General features: G+C 50.7%; 1 protein-coding gene across 3 annotated transcripts in view; it reads left to right on the top strand.

Moving 5' to 3' along the window:
* Positions 1-26,469, top strand: part of Jdp2 (Jun dimerization protein 2) — a 37,717-nt gene that overhangs the window by 2,521 nt on the left and 8,727 nt on the right. For 2 of the 3 annotated variants that reach the window (XM_058577723.1, XM_046440837.2), the window contains exon 2: positions 6,609-6,832. In XM_058577723.1, coding sequence (XP_058433706.1) covers positions 6,632-6,832 — 201 coding nt within the window. In that variant the 5' untranslated portion in view covers positions 6,609-6,631. Of the gene's footprint in view, positions 1-5,912; positions 6,359-6,608; positions 6,833-26,469 lie in introns of those variants that run through there. The other variant, XM_046440836.2, reaches the window with a different exon arrangement.

The raw sequence follows: 26,469 nt of genomic DNA, 5'->3' as shown, positions 1-26,469 counted from the left end.
GTGGAGGTGTGTTTGAAAACAGAGGGTCTCCTATGCCTTTGAGGAGGGTGAGAACACTGTTTGGGCTGCGTCCCGGGCCATATGCAGCGTATGGTGGCCAATGAAGCTGGGCCTGGCTCCTTCCATTGCTTGTCTTGGCAGTCATTTCTGTGGCTTGTGTTACCAGCTCTGGAACTGAGGGGCTGCCAAGCTCCGTGGATGTGTGTGTGTGTGTGTGCATGTGTGTGCACACTTGCATGTGTGTGTGTGTGTGTGTGTGTGGTTTGGCCTCTCAAAACTCAGCAGAGACAAATGCCTTAGTGACCCAGGCTTGGAATTTGCAGTCTGTTTCTTTGCACTTATTACTGGCTGTGGGAGGCCCGGCCAGAGCCCACCGTATTGTTTTTTTTTTTAAGTCTGTTTTCCTTCTGCAGCGCATGGGATTTGGTCATAGAGCTCCATTTCCAAAGCTTTAGCTGGCCAGTGACATTTTTACAAAAAGGACCCATGCAGCTACCACACAGTGTGTGCATATCTGTGCCCTGCATCCGCCTTGCCACCAAGGAAGAGAGCTGGGGTGAGGCAGGAAGAGAGGAGTGACAGCTTGCACTTTCCCGGCTTCTCAAGTGCTGGATACACATTGCTGGTGGAGATGATTTCATGTCGTTTATTGAGCACCTACATTAGGCAGAGCTGTTTCACAGGCAGGGCCTTATTGGAAGCATTTCTCTGTTTTCCAGGGAAGAGCGGAAATCCCCCAGCGGGGGAGGTCCTAAATTCTTCTCCCACTGGGACAGCTATGCAGGGATCCTGCCTGCAGTGTGCAGTGGCTTCTCCTGAGCCCATCTGCCCTTCTTTGTCTTCTTATGAAGGCAGAGGAGTGACCCCTTCAAGCAGCACAGAGAGGCAGTGGGTTGAGGGATGCCAAAGATGCTGGCCTCTGCTTCTGGGACAGGGCCAGAGCCCCAGCCTGTTGCTCCTACCTTAGGGCCAGGGATCTGTGCAGCTGCGTTGTGGTCTGCAGGGTGGAGACACTGAGGCAGAGTACAGGAGCTGGGCCTCATTTCTGTGCCTTCGTAGCCAGCCATGACCAGGTGCCCTCTGGATGCAGGATGGCCCTGCCACCTTGGAGTTTGGGGCTGGAAAGTGGGAGAGCATAGAATATTCTGGAGAGAATCATCTTCATGGCGGTAGGAAAGGGAGACCATTGTTAATGACAACAACCCAGAAGGTACCTTAAGGGGTCATCTAGCTCTAGTGCCCCTGCAGGAAGGAAGGCCCTGTGGCCACAATGATTTCAGCTTATCATGTGCAGGTGCTGTTCCAGTTATTGACTAATTTAATCTTCTCAGTAGCCTTACAGGGCAAACGACTTTACAGTTGTGGAAAGTAAGGAACAGAGAGGTTAGGTAACTTGCCCTAGATCATACAGCTAGTGAGGGGTAGATTGAGAATTCACACTTGGACCATCTGACTCTCAAGCTCCCCTTCTCACCTGCCCTGACTCTCTTGCCTCAGAGTTTGGGACAGACTTCCAAAGAGGGCCTTTTGCTGCTTGCCCTTGTTCTCAGTCTTGGAGCATTCACCATCCCTTTGCTCCTCATCTCCCGGACCTCCTTGGATTTTGGAGGTTGGTTGACCCACATCATTCAGAGTCCAGGAGGCAGATCGTCACACACGATTCCCTTGGGGAATCTTTCCAGGATCCAGCTCCCAAGACCGCCTAGTCCTCCTCTTGCTGGTTCTCAGAGGCAGGATCCTTGTTTTTGACGGACAGCCCCGCTCTTGCTCTCGGGCCCCCCCACTCCATGCCCCCCCCACCTCCACTTGCTCTCAGCATCAAGCCTTGAGCCTGTGGCCAGCCGTCCCTGCTGCCATCCTGGCCTGCTTACCTGGAGGGGGACCGACCTTCCCAAAGAGACCAGGGGGTCTTATAGCCTCTCTGAAACCTTCGTTTCCCCCGACAGAAAGTTGACAACAACACAGATCCCAGGTTTCTCTTAATCTCTCCTTCTCTCTCTCTTTAACCTATTTATGTTATTCCGGATGAAGATGCTGGTTGGGCACTTTTAATAAAGAGAGCCCTCTGTAAGTGGGACCCTCAAAGCCAACCTGTTATTCACAGACCCTCCCCCTGAAAAAAGACTTAAGATATTTTATCCCTTTACATACAGTAAACAAGAGAAGAGCCTAAGAGCGGGAAACCTGGGTAAGTTACCTCTACCCTTTATCCTTTTCATCAGAGTGATTTTTCATGTTAGTCTCCCAGTAGATATTTTTGGACTTGAACTGCTTCATGACTCTTTTTTTTTTCTGTTCCTGCAATGCAGCATCCAACTGTGTCCCCACAAATCCCCAAGGAAGTTGGGTAGAGAGATACAGATACCAGATCTTCAAGTTATTTTTTTTCCCCTTGGGGTCCATCTGGCCCCTGTTTTATTCAAGCTGGATTTTAGGGAGCTGCATCCAATCAGCCAGAGTCTTAGGCTCAGCAACAGCCTAGGGTCCACTGTGACCTCCTGAATGCTTTCTTATTCATGGCTGGTTTGTCAGGGCTCATGTTGGATTTGGGCATTCCCCAGCTTTCCTTCAGTGGCTAGTTGCCAACTCATTCCTGGTCAGTGTCCCAAATTGCCAAAGTCTCTTTGGATTCAAGGCCTATATGTTGAGGCGCGAGCCTCGTTTCTCAATTTTGGTGTTTTGCCAATGTACAGAGCTCGCCTTCTATTCCTGCATCCCAGTCACTCAAGGAGTCAGGGCTGGTGTTTATCTGCCTTTCGAGCCTCCTGAGCTCCCGAGGGGAAAACTCTGGGTTCCTCTCCTCAAGTGTTTAGTGCGTAGTTCTCCTTTTCCCACTAAATTGTTTCCGTATGGAACCACCAGTCTGGGAGATGATTTCACCTCTTGTCATCTTTCCTGTGTCTCCCTTCAAGTGGGTAAGTTCCCCCTTGCTGCTATTGGTTTCCTGCCCCCCACACCCCGCCTGTTTCTAGATCCCTAAATCACATCAAATTGTTTTACTTTTCAAATCACCAAAGCTGCCTTTCAGCCTCAGATCACAGCCAGCCCTGGGCAGTTAATGAGGATCCCATTAGAAAGGCGGCGGCTCAGCCCCTCCACCTCGTCCCCCTCTGCCAGAGACAGCTGAGTGACTTCTCGCTGTGGTGCAGGTCAGGGCTGTGGTGTCTCCTAGGAATGGCATGCGGTGAGCGTTCTGTGGTTAGAGCTGAGCGCCGAGGGGCTTCCTTGCAGGGTTGGGAAAGACTGAGAGGTTTTGGCTTCAAAGGAAAGTGTGGTCCTGGTCCTCGGGGCCAGCCTGGTACGGGGGATGGGTTCACTAGAGCAGGAATGGCAAGAATTTATGGGGCCACTACTCCCAGGGGGTGGCTACCCCTCTGGGGGGTTCCCCCCAGTAGCAGAAAATTCATTATGTCTTGGGAGCATTTGTGAGTGTCTCATTTATACCATCTGTACGAAAATAAACAGCAGCTCCAAACAGAGCCTGTAGCTCCTGGAACAGAGAGGGGTCTGGCTTCCATCTCTTAGGGGGCTGAGGCGGGAAACAGGGACGTCTCTGCAGTGCTTCTCTCGGGGTCTACTGTGGGAGTGAATAACCTGGAGGTGAAATCGTGGCCTGATGATGAGCTTCGAAGCTTCCAGAACCATCCCCACCCCACCCGCTGAAGTGTGCTGGGCTATGAATTTGGTATCGTTCGTTTGCTGTTTCATTCATTCATTGATCCATTTGTTCCTTCAAATACTTCTTCCTCCCCCTTGCTGTGCCAGAAAGGATGTCAGACTCTGAGGTCACCCAAGCAACAACCAGTCCTGACGGCTGCCTGCCCCCCAAGTAATCCCTCTGCCTGGCAGGTGGTGGCATGGCTGGGCCCGGCAAGGTCTTGCCACGTAGGGACGGGTCCTGGCCCTGGCCCTTTTCCTGGCCCACTCTCGAGGGTGGAGGGGTGGCTCTCTCACTGCCCTAAGCCCACCTCGGGACGAGGGGGGATCAGAGTTCATTGAACATCCCTGAGTGGGAGGCTGCAGGGGCTGTTTCCCTCTGGGCTCCCACTCGGGCTGCTGTGGGGTTATTAAGGGAACTTCCCAAACCTGGATCTGGTGGCAGGTAGAGTAGAGGGTCCTCTGGGCAAGAGATTGACCCTCCCATTCAGGGCTTCTGTGTGAAAGTCCATCCGTTGGAGCGTACTTCCTTCAGCTGAAGGCATCCCACAGCTCAAACCCCATGAGGGGAAAAAAAGGGCAGGGTCCCAAAGTCCAGGGACCTCAAGTCCAGCCTTGGTTCTGCCCTTCTCTGGCTGTGTGACCTTGGGCAAGTCATTCAACTTGAGATTCAGCTTCCTCATGTGCAAAATGAGGATGTGGTTTAGATGAGCACAGGGCCTCCACCAGCTCCTGAGACTGTCACTCAGTGTGAATGAGTCTCAGGTCCTTTTCTGAGGTGACCCAGGGGACACTAGGTGCTGATGAGGGACAGAAAGGATGTGGAATGGAAAGTAAGGGCCAAGGGGCCAGGTGTGTGACATAGAGATGGTGGAGCACATGAAAGTGTCAGGGCACCAAATACCAGTGAGTGCAAGGCCAGGAACCCTGTGCAGAGGGTTGAGTGGCAGGCTGTGTGTGTGCAAGGATGCGGTGGCAGTTCCACTGTCCTGTCTTTTCTTCTTTTCTCTTTGTAGTTCTGGGGATTGAGCCCAGGGGCACTCTACCACTGAGCACTATCCTCAGCTTTTTTTTTATTTTGAAACAGGATTTTTTTTAAGGCTGGCCTCAACTTTGTGATTCTCCTGCCTCAGCCTCTCCAGCGGCTGGGATGAAGGCATGCGCCACCACGCCCAGCTCACGTGGTCCTTTCTTTAAACAAAGTGATGTCCCTTGAAGTCTTTGTGGTTTGAAGTTGCAAATCACTCACATGCTTTTCCCCTCAGAGCGTAGAACCTATTTTTTAAAAAAAAGGCCTGTGCACTGGCTCATGCTTGTAATCCCAGTGGCTTGTGAGGCTGACACAGGAGGATTGTGAGTTCAAAGCCAGCCTCAGCAACAGCGAGGTGCTAAGCAACTCAGTGAGTCCCTGTCTCTAAATAAAATACAAAATGGGGCTGGAGATGTGGAGTGCCTTTGAGTTCAATCCCTGGTACCAAAAAAAAAGAGAGAGAGAGAGAGAGAGAAAGAGACAGGACTTGGATGGGGACCAGATTTCTCCCTTGAGAATGACATGAGATGGACAGTGTGGTTTGCACCATAGCCAGGACAGTCTCCCTGATAATGCCCCTCTCTCGGGTTCTCCATCTGAGAACCTGAACAGGGGCAGATGGTGGTGGGTCACCCTCCAGGGCCACTTGTGTGTGAGTGAGACACAGCCCAATACAGCGTGGCCTGGGGGCACCACAGCTCCCCTGTCTTGCCAAATGCATCCTTCTCCATGAAATACCAGAGGTGAGAATGGACAGACAGGCCGGAGATTTCTCCTGGGGATTTCAGTGACAGTGGAGGAGTTTTAATTTTATGGCCCTGTGCAGACAGGGGGGAAAAGAGAGAAATGAGTTCCTTTTTGGGAATGGATGCCCCTTACAAGGCTGCTCTGAAGTGTGGGCATCTGACCTCCACGTTTGCAGTGCCTGGCAGCTTGGGGCAGCTTTCAGGATCAGACAGACGGGTGGAGGCAGCGGTGGGAATGTGCTCAGGGGCTGGACCCGCCTGGCTTTATTGGAAGATGAGCTTACTTCAGTGCCACCTGTGCCTCCAAGTGCCTGTCCCTTACCCCTGAGCTTCCTCAGTATAAGGAAGGAAGAATCAGGTCTCTGGTGTTGACCTGTCTCATCTATGTCCTTCCTTCATGCCTGCGCTGTCTTCCCTCCTAAACCTCTTGAGTCCTTGGGGGGGGGGGGGCTGGGCGGTGTGTTGGTTCCGGGAATGGGGAGACCTTGTAGGCGATCTCGGGTACTGGGTTCCACTGGGAGAGCACATGCTGACCCACTCTGTCTCCTCTGCCTCGGATCTGCCTCACAGACATCAGACACGCTCACCTCTAACTTGGATCTGCCTCATTTCAGATTCAGGGTGTCTTAATAAGTATGCAGAGGAGGCTGTGTGATGTGAGGGGAGGCACGATGCCAGGCCAAAAATAGCTCCCTCTTGAACAGGTGCGAAGGCGCTTGAGATTCCACCGTGAACACAGTCTCTTCCGAGGCATCCCTTGCCATGTAAATCCCAGCCCCGCCCGTTTGCACCGTGTGCAAACCTGAGCAACTTTTCTCTCGGAGTTTCGCCTTCTTCCTCCATACAAGGGGCTCTGGCCCAGCCTGCCAAGGCAGACGGAAAAATTGGGACCTGGCATGGAGCGCATGCCGAATAGATGTTACCGGTAATTGCCTTACGCGTCGCCTTAAAAACCAAACAAGAGGGCAAACACTCCTGGCAGTGCCGGGCATGGTGACCTCAGTGTGAGTTAATTGACTGAGTTTTCCTTGATAATAGAAAGGATTGGTGGGCAGAAGAGTGCCTGAAGGGGAGGGATGCCGGAGAACACAGATGGGAGAAAGGACCGGTCCTGGCCAGGTGAGGGACTGCTGCTCAACCTGACTGCCCTGTCCTGCTTCTTCTGCCCACTCCAGGCCAGCCTGCCGCTCCTCCTGCTATGATGCCTGGGCAGATCCCCGACCCTTCTGTGACCGCAGGCTCTCTGCCAGGGCTCGGCCCCCTCACCGGACTCCCCAGCTCGGCTTTGACTGCAGAGGAGCTGAAGTACGCCGACATCCGCAACATCGGGGCCATGATCGCGCCCTTGCACTTCCTGGAGGTGAAACTGGGCAAGAGGCCCCAACCGGTAAAAAGTGAGGTGAGCAAGCCTCATTAACCCCAGGTACAGCTCAAGCGCCACAGACTTGGCTTCGCGTCCTGGGTCTGGTCCCTATCGCGCAGGGGAACCTTGGCCTTGCTGTTTGGAGTGTGAGGACCGGTAGCATCTGTGCTGCCCCAGGCTTGTTAGATGGGGAATCCTGACCTCACTACAGACCTGCTGAGTCAGAGTCTGCATTTTAACAAGCTCCCCCTGGGATTCATGGACACATTAAAGTTTGAGAGGCACCCGGCTAGGACGGGAGGTTTAATCTGTCTCTGCTTCTTCCAGGGGCTAGAGAAGCGTGATGATAATGATAATGAATAATATCTAGGCAATCTCTCTGGGGGGTTGGGACGACCAGCAGAGATGATGGAAATGTGCACATGTTTTAAAAGCTATACAAGGGGACAGTGATATTGAGCTGGCTTTAAAAGTTATCATTTGCAACATCATTGCCTCCACCCCTTTGGGCCTTAGTGTGCCAGCCTTCTTGAAAGAAGGCTGATGTGATCTCCCTCTGCAAGCAGCTGCCAGAGCCGGGCATGGCCTCAGTCCCAAGCATCATCTGCCTGAGATGGAGTTGGCAAAGGACTCAGCCCCTCCCCCCCCCCCCCCAAGGTCTCCTGCACCTGCAGCTTTCACTAGCTTTACTTGCAGAAGAGCAGCTTATCCCTGGGGACTGGTGAGAAGCAGAAGTCCCCAACATGACTGAGTATCAGTGCAATGCATGCCCTGGCCACTTATCTATGGCTGGGGATTTGTCCAAAGGCTGGCCTGGCAAGCATCCCAGCAGCCCATTTCTTCAGCGGCCTGAAAGAGTAGTTACCATCAGGTCAGCCCAGTGGGGAGAGGTGGAGAGGGGCTGAGGGCAGGCTGTGGGGTGGAGCTGAGAATTCCAGCAGAGCTGTGCTTGGAGGGAGGGTTCACAGGTGAGGGTGAGCCGGGAAGGAGGATCCAGCCTCCAGGGTAGAGACTGGGCATGGGTCGGGTTGCATTAGTTTGCTGGTTAGGATTCAGCAGTCTTTCCTCGTGAATACCTTAAAAATTGCAAAGAAGGGCTTTAGGGGGCTTGGACCCTGGTGGCAGCCTGGCCCTTGAGGGCTGGATCTGGCTCTCAGATGTGTTTGTTTGGCCTGTGTTGCACTTTCAAAGCGCCTTGAACCAACATTTCACTTAAAATTTCAATTAAAAAAAAAATAGGAAGATCTGGCCCCACATCGCCCTATGGGGCATGGCAATGGCTAAATGGCATGGAGAGCGAAGGCCACCTCATTTTTCCTCTCTCTAGTTACCCACCCTCAACCTCACCCCATGACCTTGGTCTTGCTCACACAGTTGGCTTTGTGTTTGTTGCTACCGGCTGCTTTCCTTGACCTCCACTGCCTGGTCCGCACCGTCGCCTTCTGTGCTCCAGACACCTGGACTAGGTCCACCCTGGGTGCCTACTAAGGACTGTGGCTTCAGAGAGAGCGGACCATGATGTTTCCTTCTGGATGCACTTGGTCAGCTCCCAGGTCACTTCCTGGCTTCTTTAGTGGTCTGTTTTCCTTAAGGAGGACCCTTTTCTTTCCGCCCTCTGCTAGTCCCTCTCAAGCCCTAACTTGAAAGCCACTGTTTCTGGGTCATCCCTCAGTGTAATTGCTGTCGAGAGCCATAGCTGAGCATTGTCACTGGGGCTCTGCGGCCACCAGTGGGGTTGATGAGGCCTTGGGCAGGGGCTGAGTCTCCACCTCTCTCCTTCCCAAAGGCTCTGGAGGATCTTCCTTTTTTTTTGGAAAAGGTCTTTATTTGGGTTGGGTATTTTTACATTTCACAGCCACCCCCAAGCTGGTGGCATAGGCCCTGTACCTGATAGTGACGCGCTGTCCTCCCAGGCACCCACAGACGTGTACCTTCCAGGCTGTGAAAATAACAAGCCGTTTTTAGGGCATATTTGCATGTCCTCTCACTGGCTCCTTCGCTGTCAGACTGCAGAGCGGGGGCGAGGCGGCAGATGGAGCCCCGAGACTCCACCTCCCTGGGAATCTACCTCCAGGTCCTCCCAGGTCAGACCCCAGGGGTGGGGGCAGCTCATTCTTGGAGCAGCTAAAACCCAAAGGGGATGGGAGAGAAATTTGCAGCTGATGAAGCTTCCTTCCAAAGATCGATTTTGCATGTGGCAAACGGCCCTTAGTGGATTTTCACATTGGCGTTTTAGACTAGTCAAAGTTTCTCCAGTGATAATGAGGTACTAGCTCACGTCAACTGAACATTTAGTACGTCTCAGGTCCTGTGCTAAGACTTAACAGGCAGGATCTCATTTATTCCTCACCCAATCCGGGTGACCAGGTTATCCCTGTATTAGAGAGAAGGAATTTGAGGCCTAGGGAGGAGGTTCCGTGTCACGCTGCTGGGCAGTGACAGTGCTGGGGCCTGGCTGATGATGACGATGTTGCTGTCACCACAGCAGTATGTCCCTGTCCCTGAGCCAAGCACCAGGCATGTACTAAGCACTCCCTGAAGGACCTCATTCATCTCAACCACTGACCCTGTGCTGTTGTAGTGTTCCCCTCACAGATGAGTTTGACAAGGCCAAGAGAGGCCCAAGGTCACTTGCCGGGAAGTGAACCCAGCAGTCTGACTTTAGACCCAAGCTTTAACCTTTTGCTATGGCCTCCTATGTCCCCTGAGTCCTTTCCAGGCTTCTAATCAGAGATCTCTCTGGCTGAGGAGGCCAGATGAACCTGGCCCCAGAACACTTGATCATTTTGACGGCAGAGCCGAGTTGGTACTGAGCCCTGCAGTTCTGAAGCCTTGTGGTCTCCCAGACCCCAAGGGAGCTCAGGCCAGGCCACGCGCAGGCAGTGGTGACACAGCAGGCTCTTGAGCTATCTGCCTCACAGAGGCCATCTCCTGGGCCATGTCCAAGTGCATGAAGGAGTTCGGGAAAAGAAAATTGGAAGAATTAAGTTAAGCAGCAGGTTTGTGAACTATACAGTGCTTTATGCCAATTATTTTCTGTGAAATATAATATTAAACTGTTTTGGATCACCTCCTTGCCTATGGTCCATCTGCTAAGCACCTAGTGTGTGCCAGGCCCTGGAACCTGAACCAGGAGCAAAGGAGACAGAATCTCTCCTCCTGGAGCTTGGTGTGGTAGGATGGGCAGCCACCAAGGAGCAGATTACCCAGCAGGAGAGAAGACCAGGCAGTGGTCAGTCCTGCAAAGAAAAGTTCAATCCCCATCAACAGAGGCAAGACGCTTGCTCCGATGTTGGGTTGGCCAGGGACTCTGGGGACACTGCGTCCTTGGTTCTGGGACTTTTGAAGCCGTTGCTCCTTTCTGACCTCTCTTTTCTTTCTTTTCCAATATTCCTTTTCAAGACACCTTTGCTCTCTGGCTGTTTCCAGACCTTTCCTTCCTTCCCTGTTTGTTCTATAGCCCCTGAAAGCTGCACCTGGAGATCCAGGTCATCTGCTGCGGTGGGCTGCTGTGGCCACCCTTGCACACTTAGCCACACACTTGCACACTTAGGCACAGACTCACCTGGTGGACAGGCTCCCTCTCCCCAGGCCACTCTGCAGTGCCCTGGGGGAGGCTTAGGGTTTCAAAGGATGCTGGTCCAGATGACCTTTCAGGAAAGAAGTTGTAAAGTGTAATTCCAAGGTCTGTCATCAGCCTGCAGGTGAGTCTTGTGTGGTCCTCACAGCATCCAGTCCTTCTGTCCTTTCCTTCCTTCCTTCTATTTCTGAATGAGTTGCCATATTTGAAAGCTAGGAAGTGTGGACTTTCTGGTTTCTTTTAAAAAGAAAGGCAGTGAGAAACAGGAGCTGAGGAGCACCTGGCTGCAGAGCTACCAGGTCTTTACTTTGCCACAGACCCCACCACTCCCAGTTACTTTGCACCTGGCCCACTTCACACTGCCTGGGTTTGAGTCTCTTCTGGGTTTAGGTCCCGAGGGCGGGGACTATATCTTACATTCCATTTCATTTCTACCATACTGTTCAGCCCCTCACATGGATCGTGTATTAATACCTGCTTACTGGTCTGGGCATTATTAGCTGTGTCTCTGAAATTTTTCTCTTCCTCCCCATTGTTGTGTGTCCCAGTTCTTACCTTGTTCTTGTTCTGTGGCTTTTCCATTTCTGGATTTAAATGACTGTAGGTAGAAGAAAAAGGGGAAAAAAAGGAGGCGGGGGAGAACACAAATAAAATCAAATCAGCCATTCCCAAACTCGGCTGATCACCCACACGGCTTGGGGAAACTTCTGTATAGATTCCCAGATCCTACCCCAGGCCACTGGAATCAGAATCTCTGAGGGTAGAGTTTAGGGAATCTCGTCACTAGTAGGCTCAGAGATTACTTAGATCCTTTTGAAACATGACTCTAAGCCATTTATACCTCTCCTCCAGCCCTCCGATCCTTCTCAGTTGCCTTCTGTGGGTTTAACCTGGAGGAATCCGCGTGTGCACACCATCACAGACTGCCCTTTCCATTTCCCCTCATTTTTAGAGCAGGAGAGGAAATGTAGCTATTGGTGGATTTCCCATTGGTGAATTCCCACCTTCTTGAGAGCCCTGTGGAACATTTCACACCTTTGTGTGAAAGGTGAATTGGAATCTGTGAGCCATCAGGGTCCTCAGAAAGCAGTTCACTCTCAGACACAGGTGATGTCCTCAGAGTATGTTCCTAAAAGTGACTTAAGGTAGTCATCCATGTTTTTAGCCTGAGCATAAAATGTTGCCCCAAACCAGCTGGCGTGTGGGGTAAACTTGGGCCTAAGCTTGCTTGTGTTTTTAGTGACTTGAAACGTAAAGGCAGCCCACTGGCATTTTTTAGCGAGCCTTGCATAATTGGTTTTTAATTTGTGGCTCTTTGGAATAGCATTGGCCTTCTTCCTCTGGCTCAGATGCCGTTTTTTGTTTTTGGCAGAGAGATCTAATCTGTCCTTTCTTTGAAATCCTGAATTTCCACTTTAGTTCCTTCACTTGGTTGGCACGTTTTAGAAAGTGGTTAGCTTTTTTTGTTTTTAAACAATTAGATTGGAAGGAGAATGAGTGATAGTGACTGAAAGCCCTGAGTGTCTTTGACATTGACCCCTGTGGCACCGAGTCTTGTTTGATACCATACCCTGAGCATTCACAGGGTTCTGGAGATGATGCCTGCCACTTAATAAGAGGTGCACACGAAAGGTAGGATTGTGACTGACTTTGCAAATATGTGGATTTTACGAGTTACTTTATATAACTGATTCAAAAAGTCAAGCGGTGGGACTTGGACTTGGACTTTCATTTCCTGGAGGATCCCTTGCCCCGGAAGTGCTAGGCAGCCCGAGTGTTTGGGGGCACCCAGGTATGGTGGGAGTTGGGCGCTGTTCTGGCTTCCTAGTCAAAGGGGCTGCTAGAGCCCTGGACTGGAGTTTAAGCTGCAGAGTTCAAAATGTGGCTCTGTTGCTCATCCCCGGGAGGATCCCCAGGAGGACCTTGAACAAGGCAGCTGGTCCTTCTGAGCAGGTCCTCATCTGTAGAGTGAGGAAGTTGAGACTCACAGAGTTTCTTCATGAGGTGAACTGGGGCACTGAGTGCAAAGATGACTTAAGCTATAGCACGAGTTACTTTACCTGTAAATCACCTTTATTGGGACCCGAGTGCATTTGGAGTGAATCCCCTAATCTGACAGCACTGGCCTTCTGTGGGAGCCTATGTCCTGGGGTTCAGGGAGGCAGGCAGACCTTCCTGTTTCTGATTGTTCATGCAGTTTAACTGCAGCTGGAGTTCCAGTTGCCTTCACACCGGATGAGTGGGAGGACTCCGCAGCCCTCTGTTTCCCCCTCAGCTGCTCTGGGTGACCCCTTATCTTCTTTCCTGTGGTGTCAAGGTCATTGCTGGATTCCTGTCAGCCACCGGTTTTTTTTTTTTTTTTTTTAGCTGCTGACCTCTTTAGTCAATGCTGGTCATCTTTCTTTGGTGTCTCCAGATCCACTGGCACATGGACTCTGAGATAGGAAGCGGAGTTCTCTCCCAGGTGAGGCTCACCTGGATCAACAATGTGGAGCCATTTGTCTCTTTCCCCAAAAGGCACAAAGCAACATGGCCTGTAGTCTTAGAAGGACATTTAGACCCATTCAAGCAGGCTGCAGAGGTGCTGGGAATGGGGTCCCAGGCCTCCTCTGGGTTTAGCACCCCTCAAGGCTGTGCACGTCCTACCATGTGCTGTGCTCTACTCTGTGACTTCAGGGTCCCGCGTACTCTGTACAGTGCATGCGCACGCTCGGGATGACAAGCCCCCTTCTGCTTGCTTCCTCCCTGCTCCCCCACAACACAGCCCCCTCCAATGAAGACCTGGGCTCTTTGTAAATAACGCAGCAAAGCAAGATGCTGCATTGGAGTAGTTTGACTCTGGAGAGGCCATAGACATTTGAGATTCAATTTTCTCCTTTGTAAAAATGGGGAAGAAAATTTAAAACACACACACACACACACACACACTCCAAAACCCAAAGCCATGTGATGTAGGTATTTGATTTGGAGCATTTTTAATTCTGTGGAAAAATTTTCCTGGTCAGGAATAAAGAAGTAAGTTGGATAGCTGGCTCTCAAATGTGAGATCAGAGAGCGAACACCAAATTGTTTCACATTTGATCACTGTGTTAGTCAGCTTTTTATTGCTGTGACAAAATGCCTGAGAAAATAACTTAAAGGAGGAAAGATGTATTTGGGTTCATAGTTTCAGAGGTTTCAGTCCATGGTCATTGGGCTTCATTGTTTCTGGGCCTGTGGTGAAGCAGAACATCATGGTGGGGAGCATGTGGTGGAGCAGAGCTGTTCACCTCATGGTGGCCAGGAAGCAGAGAGAGGGAGAGAGAGAGAACACGGGGCCCAGGATGAGATATCCCCTTGGAAGACATATCCCCAGTGACCTACTTCCAGGCCCCACCCCCTGAAGTTTCCACCATCTTCCCTGATACTGCAGCCCATGAGCCTTTGGAGGACATTTCAGATCCGAACTATGACAACTATCAGATCTCAAAGAATCCAAGCACAGATTGGAAGCTAGCCGAGGGCTCCTGGTTATTCTAAGATCTTCAAGGCATCACAATGAGAAATGAAGTAAATAGTCAACCAGAGCTGAAAAGGAAGTTGGTCTAACTAGTGTGGATGAAGGTCTTGGGAGTGGGGGGTTGAGCAGTGGACCAGGAATGGGATAACCTGGGTATAGACTTTAGATTGTAAATGAAATGCCAACCAAGACATGCTCAAGCACTGAAATTCAGGAACCTTTCTCTCACTGACTTGATGACTGGGGTTGGGTATATAAATCTGATATTTCACCAACATTGACTCATTTTCTACTTCAAGGAAAACAAGGCTGTTTTTTTTTTTTGTTTGTTTGTTTTCCTGGAAGGATTTTTTTTTTTTTTTAATGTAGGGAGAGAAACCTCTACCTCAAACTGTAAACAAAAAATCAACTCAAGATAGATCAAAGACCTAAATTTAAGAGCTAAAACTATAAAATTCATAGAAGAAAACAGCTATAAATCTTTACGACCTTGGATTAAGCAATGGTTTCTTAGATATGACACCAAAAATCACAAACAACAACAATAACAAAATAGAGTAGACATCGTAAAAATTGAAAACTTTTGTGCTTCCAAGGGCACAAAATGTAAAAAGACAATCACAGAGCCGGGCGCTGTGGCACACACCTATAATTCCAGCAGCTCTGCAGGCTAAGGCAGGAGGATCTCGAGTTCAAAGCCAACCTCAGCAACAGGGAGACACTGTTGAGCAACTCAGTGAGACCCTGTCTCTAAATAAAATTCAAAATAGGGCTGGAGATGTGGCTCAGTGGTTGTGTGCCCCCAAGTTCAATCCCTGGTACTAAAAAAAAAAAAAGAGAGAGAGAGAGAAACAATCACAGAATAAAAGTTTAAGATTTTGCAAATCACATATCTGTTAAGAGGCTTGTATCCAAAAAATATAAAACAAAAACCTATGATCATTGAATAATAAAAAGACAACCCAGTTGTAAATGGGCAGAGGATCTCAATGTACATTTCTTCAAAGAAAATATTTAAGTGTTTACTGAGTGCATGAAAAACTGTTTAACATGAAAAGCCATCAAAGGCTAACGAGAACCCAATTAGGTATCACTTCATACCCACCAGGGTGATTATAACAAAAAAAAAGAGCGACACTAGCAGGCATTGGTGAGAAGGTGAAGAAGCTGAATGATAAGATTCTGGCGGAGATGTAATGGTGCAGCCACTTTGGAGAACAGTCTGGCAGTTCTTCCGATGGCTAACCAGAGTTACCATATGATCTAGCAATTCTACTTCTCTGTCACCAGTAGAAAGAAAAACATGTCCACACAAAAACTTGCCCATGAATGTTTGTAGAAGCATAATTCATAATATCCCCAAAGTGGAAATAACTCAAATGGCCATCAGTGGACTGATAAATAAAATCCCACATATCCATCCAATGAGGTATTATTTGGCCACAAAGAGGAATGAAATACTAATACATGCTACAACAGGGATGAAACTCAAAAACATTTCCTGAGTAAAAGAAGCAAGTCAGAGAGGACCACTTATTGCATGATTGATATATATGGAATATCTAGAATAGACAAAGTCGTAGAGACAGGAAATAGAACTTGGTCCCCTGGTCCCCTAGTGCTAGGGAGACGGGAAGAATGGGGAACGGCAGCTAAATGTTGTGGAGTTTTCTTTGGGGAGTGATGAAAATGTTATAAAATGGATGATGGTGAGAGCTGGACATCTCTGTGAATGCACTAAAAGCTGATGAAGTGTATATTTCCTTGGGTTATATCTATGATGTGTGTGAAGTTTATCTCATAAAACTGTTTTTAGCCAGAGGTGGTGGCACATGCCTGTAATCCCAGTGACTGGGGAGGCTGAGACAGGAGGATTGCAAGTTCAAAGCCAGCCTCAGCAACTGCGAGGTGCTAAGAAGCTCAGTGAGACTCTGTCCCTAAGTAAAATACAAAATGGGGCTGGGGATGTGGGTTCAATCCCCAGTACCCCCCAAAAAAAACTCCAAACTTTTTAAAATAGGAAAGGATAACATCCATCTCACAGAGATGTGGGAAGGATTAAGAGGGATAATGTAACACATCACCCCGTGTGTAGCCATGCTCCATAATTAGTAGCCATAGCTAGTAAATCCCCTTTTTAGGCTAGCAGCTGTGAAGAAGCCAGGATCTTTTTAGGGCTATTTTTTATTTTTTTCTTTTTATTGCTAGTAGCCATCCAGAAACAAAGACTAGGATGTTGGTACAGAACTGCCCAGGAAAGGGTATAGAACAGTGGGGTCTAACTGGCTGCACCTCCAAATTCCCTGGAGAGCATTCTAGTTGGATTGGTCTGTGGGGTAGTAAGTGGTCCTAAGTTTTATCTATTGGTTGAAACCTCTGGTGTAGTAGGAGCCAGCCTAGGTCTTTGAAGGAGTGAGGACACTGTGTTCAGGACAGATGGCTTCCCGGAGCAATGAACTTGATGGTTTGCAAACTTCCTTTGCAGACATCATCTCTTCTGATGTGTTCCAGCAACCCCGGGAGGCAGGTGTCATTACTACCATGAGTTGTTATGGAAGGAAGCTCCTTGAGATTAAGTCACCTGCCGGGGCCTCATTTTTAAAGTATAATTTCACCTCTTCTATTTAAAAGAAAGCAAGACCCACATACATGCTTCTATCTATTAGTTATCAAATCAAATGCCTTGGAGAGCATGGCCAAGGGGACATGTGCTGCCAGGCTGGTCTATTCTGCATAGACTTCAGAACGAAGCTCTTTCTGCTACTTGTCTTTAACTGATGGCTGCATGCTTTATTGCTTGATAGCTATTCATGTTAAACAGCTTTTCATGATGAGCATCTTGAGAGTGGACAGCAGCTGAGAAAGCATTATCTGTCTGTCTGTCTGATCGCCGACCTACCATTTATAACCAACTACTGACCTGCCTGTCCAAGAAAAACAAGAGAGGAATAATCTGCGTGCCGAGGCTGTCAGAAACCTGCAGTTGTCCCACATAAGCTCTCAGTTAAAAGTTTTGTATCAATCAAAACACATCTTATTTTCCCATGCGACTATAATATGTTACAGTTGTAAGCCCTTAGATAAAATTCTGCTTTATCTAAATTTAGTATTTTGCAGTATCATGTGAACAAGATACTTCTGCTGAAACTGCTCTAAAATCCACTGGGTTTTATATATATATATATATATTGGTACTCCACAAAGCTGGTTCACAGACCAGCAACACCAGCATCTGGGAGCTTGTTAGAAGGGCTGGATTCGAGGATCTTGCCTTAACCCACTGAAGATGGTGCTGTGGAGGGTGGGGCTGAGACCCGTGATGCAACAAGCCCTCCAGGGGATTCAGATGCTTTCTGCAGGTTAGATGACCTGATGGTGCCTTCCAGCTCTGTCTAAGATCCTATCTGAGCATGGTTACAAGGATCTAAAACAACATTTTTCTTCAAACCTAACTCCAGTTTCCTGGATGGATCTGTCTGCCGTGAATGTATGTAGTACCTGAATCCGGGTGAGGCAAGACTTGCTGTCTGAATCAGGGCTCCAGACCAGTTATTTCCATGTCTAGGGATCCTAGGCATGGCATGGCATTGCCAGTGTCTGCGTCCTAAGGGATCTCCCAACTAATTAAGCTGCAGATTTTGTCAATAGCTGCATGCTTTATTGCTTTCAAAGGGAGAATTACATAAGCTATTCTAATGCCAAAGGATGTGGCTTCTAAACTTGAGTCTCAGCTGCTCTAGTCCACGAACTGGGGAGGTGCTCCATACTCCTGGCAGTGGGGGTTGGGGGGTATGGAAGGTGGCTCTCAGTCTCAGTGTGGCCAAGCCTTTCTTTATCCCTCTCTGAACTTTTATTGCATATTAATCCTTCTGCATATCACTCACTGTAAAATCACCCTTCCATCTCTCAGGCCAGGCAGCCCTGGTTGGGAACTCATTTGGCCCTGTCACATCAGTGGGATTTTTATTAGCAGGCGTTCAGAACCCTTGATGTAGAGGTGGCCGTTCTGCTGGGTAATTTGTCTGTTATCTATGTCTCGTGCCTGAAAGAAATTGGCTGAAATCTGTGTTTTAGCTGCACACCCTGCATACAGATTACATGGAGCTGCCTTGGTGGAGAATAATTAAACCAAGGACCTTGTTTTTCACCTTCGTGATGAAAGACAAATGACTTCCAAGGCTTTAATAGGATGGCACTTGAAGTGGTCTTTGACTTTGGCCAACTCGGGGCTTTCAGAAGAGCCCTGTTCATAAATATTCAATGCAAGGATTGCATTTTCGTCTAATTGTGGAAGGCATCGTGGGGCAGGAGCTCTCCTCTCTGTTTTCTGACCCCGTATGATCCAGGCACGTTACAGCGCTTCCTGCTGTGGTTCAAGAATTGGTTTCAACTGATTGTCATTCTTTGAGAAGAAAATGGGTTTTTCCCAGGCAGGTGTATTCTGCTGCTTGCTATCTTTTGGGGAGGGTGCGAGTCCTGTGGGGCCACTATTTCTCTCCTTTTCTCATCTGTTAAAGGTATTGTTAGTTGGGCAAGAAGCTAGATTGATTGCCTAGTGGGAAATCAGACCCCAAGAAACCGTAGATAGGAAAAAGAAAGAAAGAAAGAAAGAAAGAAAAAAGCTAGAATAGACACATTTCCACAAACTCATCTTTCTCCAAATGGCTCTTTTCCAGCAGAGGAGTCCCCCGCAGTCTTTGTCTCTTTTCCTCTAACATGGTGGGTTTTCTGCCCGTGCAAGGTGACTTTTCCTACCTCTCCTGGACTCTTTCTCATATTTGTAGTTAGTGTTTGCTCTTTCGTTAGCTGTATATGGGTGTCAGCCTTCCTAGCAGGCTTTCTCGGCCTTTGTTCCAAACACAATGCTCTCTTCTTAGCAGCGGAGACAGACTGTTCATAGAAACCAGCACCAAGCCTGCAGCCTCTAGTTTAATAGATTCTCTTAACTCTAAAGGCAAAGTTTTTGCTGTGGACAAGAGGGATTGGGAGGTCCAAGGTCAGAGAAGTGCTTCATCTTGCTGAAATGTGGGGAGACAAAGAAGTTGGGTTGGATGGATCCACCTGTGGGCACTGATGCCCAAAGGAATGCAGGTTGTCAGGCTTCCAGTTCATGAAGAAGGTGCTCCTGCTCCCCCACCTGGGCCGGGCGAACTCACTTCCCGTCCTTGAACGGGAGCTCCTAGCCTGATGATGCAGGGGGATGTGGGGACTCTGGGTCTCCTCAGTTCTGGGACCTCCAGATGGAGCTGACTTTATAGCCCTACCTCTCCCCACCCTTTTCTGAAGATGTTGAGACCACTGAGCTGCCCCTTCTCCATCCACTCCCCAGCCGTGGCAACTGAGTGAATGACTTTGGCAGGTGGAACCATTCATGACCTCTGCCAGCTCCTGTCCAGAGCCTTCACCTGGTGATTGGCTGGGATGCTCTTGAGCGAGCACAGCTCCTGCGCATGGGTTTGTTCGTAGATGAATGTGTTTGGTTCTGTCCTGGTGCTGGGGGATGGCTGGAGTGAGGTAAAAAGAGCACTGGATAGGGAGTCGGGAATCCTAGGTTCTTGTCCAGGCCACAAACTCTGCAAGGGACCAGCATACAAAGAGTCAACAAAGCACAGGCTTTGTTCTCATGGAACTCCCACTTTGATGGAGGAGACGGAAACTGAGGATAGAATACCATGCAGTAGGGACCAGGATGAGCTCAGAGTTGTACAGGAGCTCAGAGAGGAGGGATGCCTCCCCAGCCTGCAGAGTGTGAGATCTGAGAGGATCCCACTTCCTGTGGGAGGTGATGCTCCGGCTGAATGTACAGGAGACGTGGGAAGCCAGCCATGGGAACAGTGGGACACAGGCATGCAGCCAGGGAAGCGCAGGGCAGAGAGAAGCTCAGTGCTTCTGAGCATAGACACAGGGTTGGGGTAGACGGCAGGTGAGACCACAGGAGGAGGGCCAAGATCAGGGATCCCTGCTTGGTACCTTAGGGAGCCTGGGCTTCATCCTGAAGGTCAGAAGAGCCACTCCCTGCCATCAAAGGCCAGTGACTGGGTCATATTTGCATTTTGGAAAGGTCCCTCCAATGGCTAGGATGGGGGATGGTCATGCCAAATCAGGGGGAGAGAAAGTGGCAGTGGGTAGACAGTGGGGACCACATCTGAGGATGACTCAGGGTGTGGAACTGGATGGCCTCTGTGTTCAAAGCTGGAGCTCATGACAACAGGTGAGGGTGAGGCCTGAGTTTCTAGCTCTAGGGAAGGTAGATGGTGGCCAGTGGGAGTGGAGAATAGAGATGCGGGAACCAACAGAAGACCAAGGCTTTGAGGTGCTGAGCAACAACCACACAGAGCATTCAGCTGGCAGCTGAGCATCTGGGTCTGCAAATAAAGGCTTGGTTGGCATTGCAAGCCACGAGAGGAGATGGAATGGGGCTCCAGAGGTGGAGCATAGGGACTGAGAGAGCAGAAGGCCAAGGATGGGCCTAGAAAGCTTCACCTGGACCCGTGGAAAGAGGATCCCAGGCAAGAGACTGATGAGGCATGGTCAGAGGACAGACAATCTGAGTGTCATAAACTCGGGGCAGAGAGAATCTGGAACAGGGATGATGTACAGTTAGCACAGGCAGGAGGCCCAAGAGGATGGACTGATCAGTGTCCTGTGCGCTTGTCCTGAGGCCCCTGTCCCTGCCGTCAAGTGTGAGCCTTAGAGCCTAGATGCTTGCCACTTTTTAAAAGGGGATAGGGAGCCAGGCATGGCGGTACACACCTGTAATCCCAGTGACTTGGGAGGCTGAGGCAGGAGGATTGCAAGTTCAAAACCAGCCTCAGCAACTTAGCAAGAAGCTAAACAACTCAGTGAGACCCTGTCTCAAAGTAAAAAATAAAAAATGGCTGGGGATGTGGCTCAGTGGTTAAGCACCCCTGGGTTCTATCCTTGGTACCAAAAAGGGGGTTGGGGATGTCCTTCCCACGGCCCAGTCCTTCTCCAGCCATCAGGCCAACATGCCCAGGTAAGTCAGAGTTGGAGGAGACTTTGGGAAGGTCTTAGCCACAAGGAAGGCTGCCGGACAGGCTGAGTGGGGTCCATCTGTGTCTTTCTGCCTTGGCGACCTCTGGTTGATGCTTCCTTGCTGAGTGGCAGTTCTCCGACTTGTAAGGCCCCGCAGACCCACCTTGCCTAGGTGTTCGGGGACTAGTGAGAAGTGGAAGCAATTGTGTTTATTAAAGATGAGCCTCAGGTCTGGAGAGGCGAGCTGATGGTCTGAGGTCCCAGAGCAAGACATGGCCTTGACGAGGACCAGGCGGGGTCTGTGTGGGCCAGCGATCATAAATTAGCCGCCACGGGCTGGTGCAGCCCACTGAAGTGTTTTGTTTGGCTCATGTAATATTCCTTTCAAAATGAAATTCGTTGCCAACATTAAATATTGGGAGACTTTTAGGCACAGTGCCATCTAACCCTCCTCCTTACTAATGGCTAGTTCCTTGCTTGGCTCCTGGAGGTGGTATGGGTTGGAAGTAGCCGCGGGGGAGTCAGGGGTAACCCCAGTCTTGAGTGATCATTTGTCTTAATTTTTTTCTGAAAGCCCTGCCCACTCTTCCCTGGAACAGCTGAGGTCCAGACTTCAGCCATCTAGGCGGGAAGGCTTGGCCAGAGGAGAGTGGACACTCAGTGGCCTACTGTTTCCAACAGCTAGGCCCCAAGGGAGGTGCTGGGGGAGAGGGCCCTCCCAACCTTTGCGGGCAGCAGAGGGTCAGCAAGGGTATTGGAGGATGGCCCCTGGGGTTTCCTCATTCCTCCCGCCTGGCCTGGCCTGGCCTGGCCATGATCCCACCCCTGGACTGCCCTACTTTGTTGACGGGGTTGGGGAGGGAGGGACCGCAGCCCCTGGCTCAGCAAAGCCTGTTTATATGGGGGAATGTCTGGTATGTTTGGCATTTGGGTGTTTACTTCCCAGGGTGCTCCTGGGTCCCTGGTGTTGAAATGTGGCTTCTGCATGTGGAGGTGGGGGGTGCTCTTGTGGGCCTGGCTGGCAGTCTAGTCCAGGGCTAGTTTGGAGGTTGCAGGGTTGGTCCACCCTGCTCCTCCCTCTCCCCAGGTCTCCTTTGTGTGTCACCTGCTGTCAGGAGGGTGGCTGAGTGTGCTGCTGTGCCCAATCCACGTCTCCCAGCCTCACCTGGGATGCAGCAGGGAAGCTGCCTTCTGCAGACCCCTTCCTGTGTTTTAGGCTCTGGGCAGGAACTTAGGCCTCACGACAGCCCTGGGCAGCAGGCTGAATGCCTTCCTTTTACAAGTGAGGAGTGGAGGCTCAGGGAGACCCAGTGACTTTCCCAGGAGCCCACAGCCAGTCTGTAGCAGAGTTTCTGGAGAACTCAGTTCTTGAAGACCCCCAAAGCCGATTCTCTCAACCCTGATGCCCTGAGCCTCAGGCAAGCCTGGTCTCTCGGCCTGGTCTGTCCCCCTGGCCTGTGTTCCCAGTTTGAGATGAGACACTTCATCCCTCTGCCACTCCAGTTCGTGCTGGTTTGGGTCTCTCACTCCTCCTTGCCACAGGCATTATTGCTCTTTTCCCTTATTGCCTTGTCCCTGTGAGAGTGTTTCCGGCGCCCTGGGTTGAATGTGTCACTTCTCTTTTCTCATTCCGTCTCTCGGTGCATCTCGCAAGATCTCATTTTGAAAATGCCTGTGACATGTCAGAATTCAAATTCACATCTGGGCTGCTGTTGCCACCACGGCAAAGCTGCGTGGCCTGCAGAAGGGAGCTGAGAAGCATGACCCCGGGTCACGGTGGGGGTGAGGCCCCTCCTTGGAGCCTCACGTGGAGCGTGCGTGTTCCACATTCATGTTAATTGTGCAATAAACTTTTTCTTTTTTTAATTTAAGAAGACCCAATAAGGAAAAAGCAAAAATGATCATTGCCATTAGAGTTGGAAGCTTCTGCTGCACGCAGACCACCTGCTTTTTGAAAAGAAGGAGTGCTCAGGCCTTTGGCACAAAGGCCTGGATTCAAACCCTGTGCTTGTTCCTGGCCATCTCAGCAGCCTTGACGTCCCCAGTTCCCTCACCTGTAAATTGGGTGGGATAATAGAACTGTCCTTGTTTGTACTGATGTGAAGCTACCATGCTCAGCATTAGTGGCTGGGAGAGGATACCGGAGTGTTATGGGTTTTGTTTTGTTTTGGTGGCTCTGGGGATTGAACCCAGAGGTGTCCTACCACTGAACTACAGCCCCAGTCTTTTTAAAAATTTTTTATTTTGAGACAGGGTCTCACTCAATTGCCCAGGCTGCCCTTGGACTTGTGATCCGCCTCCCAAGTCGCTGGGATTATGGGTGTGCGCCACCTTGCCTGGCCTATAGGAGAGATATTTATGTAAATAGATGAAGTGATGTTCTTGGGGAAAACTGAGAAGTGGCAGGCAGATGCAGATGTGGAAAAAGTAAATGCGATTAGTGGAAAACACCTGGGCGGAAAAAACGGGGAGATGATGGTGCGGTTACTTCAGATTGGAGGGGTCAGCGAGGTCTTCAACTAGAAGACTTAGCAGAGAGGACAGCAAGTGCAGGGCCCACGGTCAGGAAAGAACTGGGCATTTTGAGGAAGAGGCCCTGCTGGTTGAGGGGTAGAGAAGAGCCACGCGAGGGAGGGTCAGAGAGGCCGGCGGGCCGGGTCTCCTCAGCTCTGTGGGCCGGGAGTAGCCTAGGGTCTGTTCCATCTGTGATGGAAACTGCTGGAGGGTTTTAAGCAGAGGAGCCACGTACATTTTAGCAACGGAGAGCCCCTAGGCCCATGGCCCTGGTGGAGGGCACAGGGTGGAGGGCTTGGCCCAGGGCGGAGGCAGCAGGGCTGGAGAGGTGTTGGTGTGTGGCTTAGAGAGGCTACCTGCCCGGTGAACTATGGGAGGAAAGGGATTAAGAATGCCTCCAGGTTTGCTTTTGGTTGAATGACCAGGTAGAGGGTGGCGGTGTTTACTGAAATGAAGAATACGTTTGTGGAGAGAAACTCCAGCAGCACTTACCGGCCTCCTGAGCCAACCTCTAGGTGCACACAAGTCACCTGGGAATTGTCGGACACACAGACTCCAATTCAGCAGGTCTGGGTGGAGAGCGGATTGTCTAACAGGCGCTTCTGTGGGCTGGTACCTGGATGTCCACAGACCACACTTGGAGTCGTGAAGCACCAGGCCTGAGCTGGCAAGAATTCAGTCAGAGCCAGCTGCGGGGATGGCCCTGATCCCTTGTCTGCCAGTCCTGACTGGGACCAGCACTGTGGGTGAGCTCGGATGGGTCACCTAGATATTCTCCCTTGCCGGACAGCTCCGTTCCTGTTCTATCCTGCACTGTGCCCCAGGTGGCCTATGCAATGGACCACATTACCCAGCATCCCTTGCACTCTGGTTTGGGTCGGGCTTGGCCACTGGGAGGTAGCAGCCGGGGAGTCAGGGTTTTCATTTTTCCCGTTCCTCCCTGCTGGATACCCACCGTTTGCTTTTTATGACTGCTGTTTAAGGGGCCTTTCTTCATCCAGGTTCTGCCTCTGTCCAAACAGTTGGTTCTAGAAACATTGCTCTCGTGTAGGATTTTTTTCCCCTAATTACTGGGGACCATATTCTACTCTCCATTATCATCTGGCATCCCCTGTCTTCCCAAGAGTAGAACCCTGGTGTCCCAGACGTCTTTCTGGAAGTGCCAGAAACCTTCTCAGCTCACTCCAGGACTGTCAGGCACAATGGCACACACCATAATCCCTGCTACTCTGGAGGTTGAGGCAGGAGAATTGCAAGTTCAAGACCAACCTTGGCACCTTAGTGAGACCCTATCTCAAAATGAAATAAAAAGAGCTGGTGATGTAGCGTGGCGCAGTGGTAAAGCACCCCTGGGTTCAATCCCCAGTACACACACCACCACCACCACCACCAACAACAACAACAACAAACCCTCATTTTCGCTCCAGGCCACAGGAGGAAGTCGCAGGATAAATTCAGGGGTGCCCCCTCCTCAGCCACCAGGGCTCTCCCAGCTGGGTCTGTAGAGAGCATCGTCCCCTCCAATCGGGGTTCTGCTTTTAGATGTCCAAGCTGAGTGTGGTACAAACAGTGCTCTAACCCACTCTGGCCAAATGCTCTAGAGAATTCGGGAAGGCTCAGGAAGGAGGAGGCAGAAGCCTTCACTCTGGAGATGCAAGAAGAGCCTGAAAGAGGACTTGGGGAATGGGGAGGGAAATGGTCCCATTGGGGGCCCAGATGGCGCCGGCACCTGTGAGAGGATCCTGGGGAGCTGTGGGGCCCTGCAGATCCTACTTTATTTTGGGGGGACCTCGACAACCGTTTTCTACATCTCCTCTGGGTAATTTTTAAACAGCAGCAGGAGGATTTAGGGAAGACACTGCACCAGTTTAATGGGGAAGGTGTGGCAAGGGGCTTTGGGGCCATGTCTTGCCTTATTAGGAGAGGCCAGCCCAGGTGAGGAATGAGTGCAGGGAAGGCCTGGGGATGGGCATGGGAGCTGGGGAAGGAGGAAGAAGGCTGCCCAGGCCCTCTGTCCACGTGGAGAGAGGCTATGGAACTGGGGCCTTCAGGCCCACGTGCACACTCCAGGTTCTGGGCCTGCTTGGGGTTCGTGCAGACCTGCCACAGCCATCAGTGCCCTGTGCCCCTGGGGTAGCTGGGACCCAATGCTCAAGCTTTACTTGCCTTCTACAGAGATGAGACCCTCCCTGCAGGGTAGGATCCCCTGAGCACTCAGGGAAAAGATTATGCAGATGCAACATGGTGCTAAGTTGCTTCATAGTGAAAGAATCCAAGCCGGTGGCATTGTCCTCTGGAATCCTTATTCCATTCATTCCTCCGAGTGACATCTGTGGAGCTCCTTCCAAGTGCCATGTTCAGATCCCTGTGTCTAGACCTGCAGGGAATACAGGTGCCAAGGGCAGTGGTGAGGTGCAATAGGCTCTTACAGAGCACAGGAAAGGCAGCTGATTCTATGTGGGGAGTCACAGGAGCCTTTGCAGAGAAGGTGACATTTACTCTTAAAAGCTGAGCAGAGGTTTACCAGGTGGGAAAGAAAGATCCTCTTAGTGGGGGCCAGGAAGGCCTGGCTGACTTAGAGAGGGCGAGACTTGGAGTGGTGGTAGAGGGGGGATGGATGTGACTGCAGAGGGTGGGTGGAGCAACTCTGCCAATCTGGGGGTCGAGCTGGCCCAGTTAATCTGTTAAACTTCTCTCAGCGCGGGGCCTTTCTGCATTTGCTCCTGACTCTGCAGAATTAGGTCCTGTGCAGGGGTGGGGTAGGAGTCAGGCCTTGGGGCACAGGGGCGTGTCCCCCAAGGGAAGGCTGGAGGCCCAGCAGTGCCCAGCCTGCACACATCACCTTGGCAGTTTGTGGGCAAACCCTCTTGGCCGAGGGAGGGGAGATTGCACTGCCAGCCACTTCCTCCAGTTCCTTCCCTGTGCCTGTCGTCACGGTTACCCTAGGGGTGAGGCTGAGGTTGGGCGGAATCAATTTCGGCCAGGTTTCTATTTTCCCAGATGCAGGTCAGCCAGAGGAGCTGTCACTTCTGGTTCTGTTTCAAAGGAAGCCAAGGGGTTGGGAGGTGCTTGGGTGCGGTGGTG

The sequence above is a fragment of the Marmota monax genome, unplaced genomic scaffold, assembly GCF_021218885.2.
Source record: "Marmota monax isolate L192 unplaced genomic scaffold, Marmota_monax_Labrador192_F-V1.1 WCK01_AAM20220418_F8-fsc00017, whole genome shotgun sequence".
Classification (NCBI taxonomy): Eukaryota; Metazoa; Chordata; class Mammalia; order Rodentia; family Sciuridae; genus Marmota; species Marmota monax.
This window is presented reverse-complemented; position numbering and strand designations above follow the sequence as displayed.